We start from the raw sequence: 10,953 nt of genomic DNA on the forward strand, positions 1-10,953 counted from the left end.
GATGTGGATTTTAGCAACATACACTTCATTATAATATTTTGCTAGAGTCACTCTTTGAAAGATATTATTCAGATGACAAAAATATGTAGATCGCACAATAATTTGAAATTTAAATGTTGTATATGATAATGTCATTATATTTGAAGTGTTTTTCAAAAGTCAGTTTACTTTTGTTGTTCTGCTGCTCGCTGATAATATATCTTCCATCTTCGATAACAGTTGTATAATGTAGTGGCGATGAGTTCCTGCTCTTTGCTGATATAGAAGAGATGACATAATGTATCCAGCAAATGTCCATATTGTTCTAGGTTGTTACCTTGAAAGTTCAACAGTATTTTACTTGCATGTGCACTAGTTGCATTTGCAATTTCTGAGTCCGAATATGATGTAAGGACGGCAGAATCATCAGAATATAAACTGTGATATGAGGGGTGAGAGTTGATGGCTACATATCCACAGGAAATAAAAGCATGGTACTTCCTAAGTACTGTCACAAAAGGTGGTATTATATCACGAAGATGTCCATGGTGGTCAATGTCCAGAAGGTTTTGACACAAACATAACAGTACTTCCAAAATATCTTGGGATGGGACACGACGTGAAATATCTTCCAGTTGGCATAGTATCAAGAAATCAAATTTTCTATCTAGTAATTCATTGCAACAATTATCAGTGTGGAAATTGCTCAATTTCTCCCAAGCTTGAGACATAGAATGTTTTTCATGTTCGCTAACCAGGTGATTATCAAGAGTTTGTGCAAGGTTGATAGCTGTTGGTGTGGAAATTAGTTCAGACTCAGAGTCACAACATGTATCAGATTCAGATGGTTCAGATGATGGATCTTCAGGAGGAATGTCATCATGGATAGAGTGTTCAGATGTTTGATCACTAGTGTCACACGGGAAATCGTCAGAATTATAATCAAACATATCATCATGACTATCAGCATGATCGGGTTCAGAGTCAGATTCCCTTTCACTTTCAGGCTCATTTGCCTGACATTCATTAGTTGGATCAGTTTGCGTAACAGATTGGTGCTGGACTCTATGGTTGAAGTATGGTCTGTCCATGGCATAGCTACTTCCAAGAACACATACGCCTCCAGGGCCGGTGACATGAATGGCTTCAGGAGTGCGTCCTGGAATAAGCACGATGTCAAATACAACTGCTTCACCGTCGCCCACACTCGCTTGAACTTTTGCTGGATTGTTCCTGGTGATTCCACGCCAATGCACGAACACGTCTTCTCTGGTGTCATCGCGGGTGATGAATCCATATCCATTCTTGACGTTGAACCACTTAACGTGTCCTGATATCTGATGAGCAAGATATGATGGAGATGAACGCTGTTTAAGGTGATGGAGATGACGAAGATAGTTCACTTCAGCTTCCAGGGCTTCCAGCCGCGAGATAATATCAGTTATCATGATGTAGTCCAAGGGTCGTGGGTGCCCTGATCCAATTTGTTGAAAGTTATCGCCAATTTTAGCCCCACGTTGGGCGCCAATGTAACAGTGAGTATTTTTAGGGTAATTTTCTTTTTGTTCAACTTATTCGGGCGATATCAAATGTCCAATACCGTTACACAAAATAAATAGACACACAGATGGAAACTTGAAGATATATGATGTTATGCTCCGGCTTTAATATAATAAATTATGTAGAAACAATATGAAGATCGATGCAATAATAATATGATGACGATTGAATTGATTAGATGTTGAGCAGTTGGAAGCTAAGATGGAAGTTTTGATGTTTATCAGTTGGAATCTTGGATGGAAGTGAAGTAAAATTATCTAAGGGGCAAGCTCATATGGGAAAAACACTTGAAAACCAACTTAAGTACCATCTCTGCAACAGCATAAATAATAACCTTAACTAAGCATTTACTTAATGACTACTCTTAACAATACACAACCTGATAAAGAGATAAAACTTTCTCATGAATAATTCATAAGTACATCACCTACCATCTTAAGCCAAAAGATCAGTTAATTGGATAAGTGGCAATAAATTCCACCACACTTAACTTACTGAGATAACAATACACACTCATGAAAAGAATCACTTGAAATAACTTAGTGTACCTAACTCAAAACTTCTAACAAAGGCCAGCAATATTTTTTTAACGATGTATATGTATTTAACGATGTTTCCGTGAGCAATGACTGGGTTAATAATTTGACTAACATTCTTTTGGATAATTCACTTCAAAATTGGTTGAAAAATGTTGCCTCTAAATCGTCCCTGATTGATTACCAATTGATTAAATCCACGCCTAGTCTCGAAGAATATCTTTTATGTAACTTTGACTTTTATGCTGCATCTCTTAAGTTCAAAGCACGTTCAAATACGTTACCGCTCAACGGTAGAACTCGTTTAGGAACAATGGAGCGGACAGTACTTGTCCTTTATGTAATAATGGAACTGAAGATATAAGACATTTCATGTTTGTATGTAAAGCACTCCAAAATATCAGAACTGCCGAATACTATAATCTTGAGTATCAACTTAATGTAAATAGCTTAGATCTTATATGGCAATTTTTTATATGCAGTGATCTAAATGTAAAAACATGTCTCATGCTTGGGATTTCAAGTGAAATATTGTTTGATGTTAATAGTATCGATGTTGATTGTATGCTAAATATTTTGATTTAACTTGTAAATCACTCCTTAAACGAGCTTGGTCTTATCGTAGTGAATGCCTCAAGTAGAGTAGATATACTTTTGTTCTCATTTACATAATCACTTGGTTGTTCAAATAACACGCCTTTACCTTTGATTTCCTATGACCCGCGAGCATCTTCTCCACCAATTCCATCCCATTGCTCTATGCCCTCTTGCGTCTTCAATTCGATGGAATCTTTGCATTGAGTGGAGAGAGGGCGTCGTTAATGAAACAGCCGAGTGATTACCATTTTTGTCACGTTACAAAACTTTATTGTTGACCCATCGATTTTCGCTTTCTGGTGCATTGTGGGGTCCCAAAATGATATTTTTTTTCATTCAATTTGCTTTGGAACACTGCAATACGCCGGAAAGACGTGGTCGATGGATCGGCAACGAAGTTCATTGATCATTTTTTATTTTATTTTTGGTTCATTTTGTTGTTGTTTTTGTTTAAATTTGTCTGTTTCCTCGTATATTAATGTAAGAACGCACCGTCGGGTAGACGTGTGCCGCTGTTATAAAAGCGTTGTTCTAATAAAATTATTATTATTAATAAACAATGAAGACAAAAACATTTGAAGAACTCATAAAATTGAGAATCAAAGGATGCCTACATTTTCCTGATCAATGCATGAGGTGAATGACCTTTTCAAATTAAAGATAAACCATGATCTATTAAAATAATTTCAAAGACAATAATGATTATGATGGAAAATAACTTAACTTGATGATGATCATGATCGATTAATTACAGTCATACAACAGATAGAAATATAATTTGATATGAAACCAAAAACCTACATTAATTAAGAATGACACAATCAAAATAAACAAAATAATAAACATGGTAAAGAATGATATTACCTTAATTCCAAACATTTCAAAACACACCCTTATTATTAAAACCAACGATTCTGATGCCGGTTACATATACATGGTACACATCTATCAATGGAATGCGGCGTTTTGTGCTGGCGCGAAAGTTAGTGGATGAACGTACGCTTCAAGCGCGTATTGTACCACCGTACTTAGTCTTGTGGTTAGATTTGATTGATAAACAAGTATGATTGACAGTGTGTTTTAGAGAACGAAGTCCCGGGGTAAAGTTCTGCTTAAGTGAAAGTCCATAGTCGATTTTTAACTCGTAATAAACTGGCAGATTCTAAAATTAGAATTGTTCAGTATTGAAGTGCCATTATAGTTATGCCATTATGATATGTTGCATTCAATAATATAAGCACACGTATACTTTACTTTTACTGTCACAAATATAATAATAATTTATATAAACTTTTTCATAACCATTTTATACTAGTATTTTGATGTAATAAATATCAGTATAATTTCGAATTCAACTGAATGCGTTCATCATGATTAATAACATAGTTTTATTTATCAAAAATCGACTATGGCATAGTCTAGTATTTTGCATGCCGGTCTTTGTATACAGTGTTAAATTGCTCCTTATAGACTAAAACTTCTGAATTTCATATGGCTGAACATATACGCCACAAACATTAATGCTATAGTACAGTTGAGTAAACCCTCTTTCGAAGGCCGATGTTCTAGTCCCACATGCATGACATTGGCCATCATTTTCGTGCATAAGATAAGTACAGTCACTGTGATTCAAGAGCCACAGGCGGTGGATTCTGATTGACCTCATTTGACAAAATCGGGTAAAGTTGGAACATTTGGCCCCATTTGACCGACGTCTGATGACCTCAAATTGATTTTTTTTATGATCCTTGCTAGTGTGGGGGTACATGTGCGGGACGCGTAATTTCCTTTTGCAACCATAATGGGCCGCAATGCATACATAGTACATATGGGGCTAGATATAACACAGGTTTATTACAGGGAGTTTATTACCATTATCATTACCTCTTAACAAAAACATTTTTTAATTATTAGAATTAAAATTCTACTAGGGTTTAACCGGGGTTCGAACCCACAATCTATGGACTCCAGTACACTTTTGGTGTGGCCACTGGATTTATTTTGATCATCGTGGTTAAATGAACATACAAGCACATTTGAAGCGTTAGTACTTGTATACTTTGACCATAATGACACCTGGACTCATTGTGTCATTTCATCATATTTTTCAAAGGTAGTCATGTTGAGTTGGGTCATGTTAGGTCACATGTGAGTCCATTTAGTGAATTGTCTATTTTGTTGCGTGCGTATGTTAACCGATATCTGTATAAAATGAAATAGTTCCATAACATTCTAAGACTTTAAACATGCGTTTGTAGGGATTTTAGTAGAATTTTGGAATTTTAGCCGCCATCTTAGATTGAAGGAAAAATTGTGGTGGCCCTGTGCTTATTTTACTTCTTGCAAAAAAGGGCTTATTTTACTATTGCTAATTTTTTTTAATTTGCCAAATATTTTGGGAAAAGTTGTGGAAACTCAAATTCAAATTTTCAGCGGCACAACCGCTACCCCGTACCAAACTTGATTACCCCTTGATTACCATTCTAAGACTGTAAACATGCGTTTGTCGGGATTTTAGTAGAATTTTAGAATTTTAGCCGCCATCTTAGATTGAAGGAAAAATTGTGGTGGCCCTGTGCTTATTTTACTTCTTGCAAAAAAGGGCTTATTTTACTTCTTGCAACATGCATGCCAAGAACGGTTTTGGTCGTTTTTCCTGGGACGCATTCGCCTATAAATGAACTCTTTATTTAGGCAAACTTTGGTATGAGTGGCCCACTCAGAGTGGGTCATTTTATCATAATTGTCTCATTTTTTTCCGAAAGCTAGCCCAATTTTGCCTAACTATTGCCATTTTTTTTTTAATTTGCCAAATATCTTGGGAAAAGTTGTGGAAACTTTGGCAAATTGTGACGTGTGTTAATAGATGGGTCCAAATTCAAATTTTCAGCGGCACGACCGTTACCCATACCAAACTTGATTACCCCGGAAAAAAAAAGGAAAATATATTAAATATCAATGAAGCATTGTGTTGTTCAAATTTTTTACCAAATTACTGAGGGTCCGTATATTATGTCTGTATATTATGAAGAAATTCAAAAGTGGTGAAGAAAACGCACTCGACGACAAAAACACCGTCACCATGTGAACAGAATATCTGCATGATTTCTAGTTTTATTAAAATGTCAATATACTAATTACGTAGTGATTGTGTATAATTGTTACAGAGACGGTAGCCCTGATGCCATCAAACCTGTCCTCGGACAAACAGGCCCAGCTGGTGATGGCTGCTTACCAGTGCTGTAACGAGATAGGTATGAGTACGGTTCAGTATTCAACTTCCATTGAAACAAATTATTCGACATTTCGTCGGGTTTGAAGAAATGTCAATATTAAAGTTGTGTAAATCAGACCTTCGTTATATTTGATGTGAAATTTCTGTGTAAAATAAATAGACTTTATTCTTATATACCTTTCAAAATAAATAAAGTTATATTATTACTGGCAAATTAAATTACAAATTACTGGCCGTAGCCGTTAAGCAGAATCCCTATTATTATTTAACTGTTGTACACCAGTTAAGTGTATGTATGCAATTCACAGCTCTGCACTACTTAATTTGTGCGAGAAGTAGCATTTCCAAGATATTTCGTAAATGACCGGAAGTGACCCCATAATGACTATTGAACCCAAATTGGGGTTTAACTTTGGTATACCAGCTAAGGTCAGTGCATGTGTGTAAATCCCAACTCTGTACTACTTAATTTGTGCGAGAAGTAGCATTCTCCACTATACTCCCAAAGAACGACACCAATGCCCGCCAATAAAACACTTTTTAATACATAAGCTTGCGTTGTGTTGGTATTTATTTGCACCGGCCACAGCGAATCGTGAGCTCAATGAGAGCAGGCACAATTATTATAATAATTGTGAATCTTTTTCTTACTCTACTTGTACAAACAATGCAGTGGGATCCTAGACTAATACAATGGGGAAGCCTAAAGCCTAAAAGAAAACAATCGCGGTAGGAGCGGGCTACGAAAACTCTTGAAAAAACTCCTGATTACTATTTTTGGAGAAAAATTGAGAACGTACGATGACCCCTGGCTTTCTACCTCATGTCAACCTGGTGATTGAATTCTTTCCTCCCCGAACAATCAGTCAAATACCCACCCTGGATAACCGACAGAGGCAAAACCTTTTGAAAATACACATTAATTTTTTTTTTTTTTTTTTTTTTTTTTTGGATTTAACAAAAAAATTTGAAAAAGCGTGTGTGCTGCGTGGTGCTACCAACCTGAAGTGACTACCAAACACTAACACGCCCCGGCGCACACCCAAGTCATTCATTATGACGTAACGTGAAGAAAATAAATATATGCTAATTCGCCGAGGGCGCTCAAACGCACATATTTTCATTTCTCCACTATACTCCCAAAGAACGACACCAATGCCCGCCAATAAAACACTTTTTAATACATAAGCTTGCGTTGTGTTGGTATTTATTTGCACCGGCCACAGCGAATCGTGAGCTCAATGAAGTAAAAGTCAGGAAATTTACAATCCCAACGATTGGGAAACTGAAAGCAATTTTGGTAAACTTTCCTTGACATAGCCATCTTTGGCTGAATCAGACCTCCATCTGCCGTGCCTCTTAAATAATCTTTCAGGCACCCCCGCATTAGCTGCCTCTGTGGCACCCCTGAACGCAGGCTATGAACACCAAATTTTGATGTGTCGCCAACTATTGGCTTGAGCGCATCCAAAATGACTTCGCGAACTCTAGTATATGACATTGGTCGGTTATCCTTGCGCAATTTGTAACCCATTTTTGTGGCAGACAAACTCCTGAAAATGAATGAACATGAATCTTGGACCTGAGCTAACTCTAAATACTTCTGTAACATACGAACAGGACAAACTCTTGATGTCAGACGTGCTATAATAACTGATTTACCTTGCCTATAAATGTCCGTCTTGCTAGAAGGAATCAGAATTGACATATGTGATAACTCAAATGTTACATGCTCTCTTTGTACCCCAGAAAGTTCATCAAAACGGAGAAACCCTGCATAAGCTATCAAGCACATTGTTACAGTTCTAATAGTAAGCAAATTCTTGATGGACAAATCTGCACAATAGTGATCATATACTTTAACCAGAATTTCTGCTGTTATAGGCTCCTTTTTAACGGTAGGAGATGCTAATTTACGCTTCAAACCCTCAGCAGCATTCTTAACAATTGGAGAAAGACAAGGATCTGAACTCCCTGCCAATTTATGAGCCCATGAAATAGCAGCAGTGGCTTTCAAAATAGGTGCTGGTGTGTTGGCTGAATGACTGACATGAATGAGATATAATGAAACATAATAGGGATCCGCTGGAATTGTTGACTTTCCAAATCTGTCAGCCCATGTGCACCAACTGCAAAATGCTCCCCATATTGTTTTATAGTTGAATCGGCTCTAGAGTTTAATGTCACACCAGGCAATTCTGATGCTAATTTGTTCAGTTCATCATGCTCTTCGTATCCCGCATCTGACCATATACCACTCTGGAAGATTACCTGCAAATGAAATGAAAACAATTTTAAGAATTCCGCAGTCAAATGCATTTAGGCCTACTAATATTTATAACATTGTCTGATTACTCTACCTACTTACTAATTTTCACTTCTTGTCAATGCTGTCCTTCACGCATCGAGTACCAAATCAATCTTCATAAATTCCTGCTATATTAGCATGTAACTATCTTCGTTGCAAGCTTTGATATTTGTTGCATTTCATTTTATAAAGTTCTTTGTATTTCCTCGAAAATTCATTACCAATATCATGGCATACTCAATTTACAGAATATGTTTCTCTTAAAATATCAAAATTATTAGGATTTCAAATCCAACCGATTTTGCTCAACGCATTCGATTAAAACTGGACTCTTACCGCCAGAATAGCACTTCTGGCTATTTGTTTAACGAACTGCTCGTTATTGTATCTGCCATTTACAAACATACCAGGAAAATACTGCAATTCCTGTATATCCACCACTCCAACTATAGGAGTCTGTCCATCTGGGAACAATATCGGCCAAAAAGGGGCCGAATACCACTGAGGGCAAATAAGAGTTCCTGCTGCCCCCGAACGCATCATGTGAAATAGGACTCTTGGAATGAGGTGGATAGGTGGCACTAACCAGTTATTTTCATTAGACCAATCCACAGTAAATGCGTCTATATTCTCACAACCTGGGTTCCAAAACCTCGAATCGAATCTTGGCAACTTTGCATTGTAAAACTGGCAAATCTATCTATTGTATGAGGACCCCATCTTTTGTCCAATTTCTCAAATATATAATCTGAGATAGCCCAATCATCAGCATCAATAATGCGACTGATATAATCAGCTCTTTCATTGTCTGATCTAGGGACCCATTCCACTTCTAAAGATATATTATCTTGGACACAAATTCTGAAAATGTTCAAAGCAATTTCTTGTAATTCAGTTTTCATACTGCCTTTTGTTGCTATCGCTGCAACACTTTGGTTATCCGTAAACCATTTCACAACATGATTCCCAAGCTTCTTGACAAATGAAGCCATGGCCATTTCTACGGCCTTAAGCTCTCTCCATGCCGAGCTTCGTCTTGCATCAACTTGATTCCATTGCCCATGAGCAATATCATCTGACATATCTACTACATACCCACCGTAGCCAGTGCTACTTGCATCTGAATATACTATTTTAGATGCTGCTGTTTTCAGTTCTACTTTTGCACAATTGAGAGTACGAATATTTTCCCGCCAAAACTCTAATTCACTAATGGCTTCTTCCGACACACAAACAAAGGATTCCCAGTTTTCTTTACCTTCTACACAGACATGTAAAGATTTCGTCATTAATCTTGCTATATTTCCAACTGCCAGGCTAGTGGAAACAATTTTTCCCGCCACACTGGCCAGAAGTCTAGCCTTCACATTTAAATTCCCACTATTGTCTTTGTAGTTAAGAATAGTGGTAGTACTTTGATGGATGTCTTGAACTCTTCTTCCGGTGACCCCAAATGCACCCGATTCTAGATCAATATCATATCCCAACCACTCTAATGTTATTGTTGGGCTCCAAATCGACTTCTGGATATTCGGCACAAATCCAGATTTAATCAGATCGGCTTTAATACTATCACTAGCCTCTTTTGCTTTATCTACAGACCCACCAAAACCTAGACCATCATCTAGAAATACTACAATTGCCTTGCCTTCGCTTCTCCACTTCTTTACCAACGGTCGAACTATTTTAGTAAAAATAAATGGAGCCGAACTCAAACCAAATGCCAGGCAAGAAAATCTAAAATAACGCACTTTACCATTGAGATTCCATGAGAATCCCAAGAATTTTCTATGCATAGGGTGAATCTCTATATGATGATACCCGGACTTTAAGTCAAATTTGAACATGGAACCACCTTTCCTAAGAAACAGCAGTGCTGTTCTCATATCCTCAAACTTAACAGATTGCTTGCGAATGAACTTGTTTACCATCCTCAGGTCAAGAATTAGCCTCTTTTTTCCGTTTGGCTGAATGGAAACAGTGAGTGGGTTAATAACGTGTGGGGGAGATTGACAAATTTCTACAGACCCCAATTTTACCAGCTCAGATATGGCCTCAGACACAAATTCGTGATTATTATACGCAGACCTGTTATTCTTGGATGATTGCATCGGAGGCTCGTCATAAAAAGGAATTACGTATCCGTTTTCAATAGTTTCCATTATAAACTCGTCGTCTGTATTCCATAGTGGCGTATAGTGATTTTTGGTCATTTTTTTGAAAATTGGCACATATGTTTTTAATGATGTTCTCTTTCATTTTTCTAAGTCTCATCAGTCATAATTAGCTAATTAATTAGTAAATAATTAATTAAATGTGGCGTATAGTTACAAAGTGACATTTTTGTATTCCATAGTGGCGTATCGACCATACGCCACTTTTTATACACATTTTATAATTATGAAATATCGGCAAAAATGAAAACATCGTATGTCATAGTGGCGTACGCGTATCGGACCTATACGCCACTATGGAATACGAACGACGAAAAGTAACGCCATAGGGATTACACGTCGACCGAGGTGGCGTACGGTTAACGTTAGGTTAGGGTATTGCGTTTTGTTCGTTTTCCATAGTGACGTATAGTTTTATTGTCAGTTTGCCAGCAATAGTATGTATTTATTTCTTTTGAAAAATATATAACAATAAAATCTATTTAGTTTACTACAGAAATTTCACATCATTTACAAAATATAATGAATGTCTGATTTACACAACTCGATTTTAAATTGGCATTT

The 10,953-nt window shown here is 36.9% G+C and overlaps 1 protein-coding gene across 1 annotated transcript; it reads right to left on the bottom strand.

Moving 5' to 3' along the window:
* Positions 1–8,838: 8,838 nt before the first annotated feature.
* Positions 8,839–10,377, bottom strand: LOC140163259 (uncharacterized). The gene has a single exon (XM_072186657.1). The coding sequence runs from the start codon at positions 10,375–10,377 to the stop codon at positions 8,839–8,841; it is 1,539 nt and encodes a 512-aa protein (XP_072042758.1).
* Positions 10,378–10,953: the final 576 nt, after the last annotated feature.

Source organism: Amphiura filiformis, chromosome 10 (genome assembly GCF_039555335.1).
Source record: "Amphiura filiformis chromosome 10, Afil_fr2py, whole genome shotgun sequence".
NCBI classification, from domain to species: Eukaryota; Metazoa; Echinodermata; class Ophiuroidea; order Amphilepidida; family Amphiuridae; genus Amphiura; species Amphiura filiformis.

Coding starts and splice junctions, on each gene's coding strand:
- LOC140163259 (XM_072186657.1), bottom strand. CDS start 10,377: ATGGAAACTATTGAAAACGGATACGTAATTCCTTTTTATGACGAGCCT.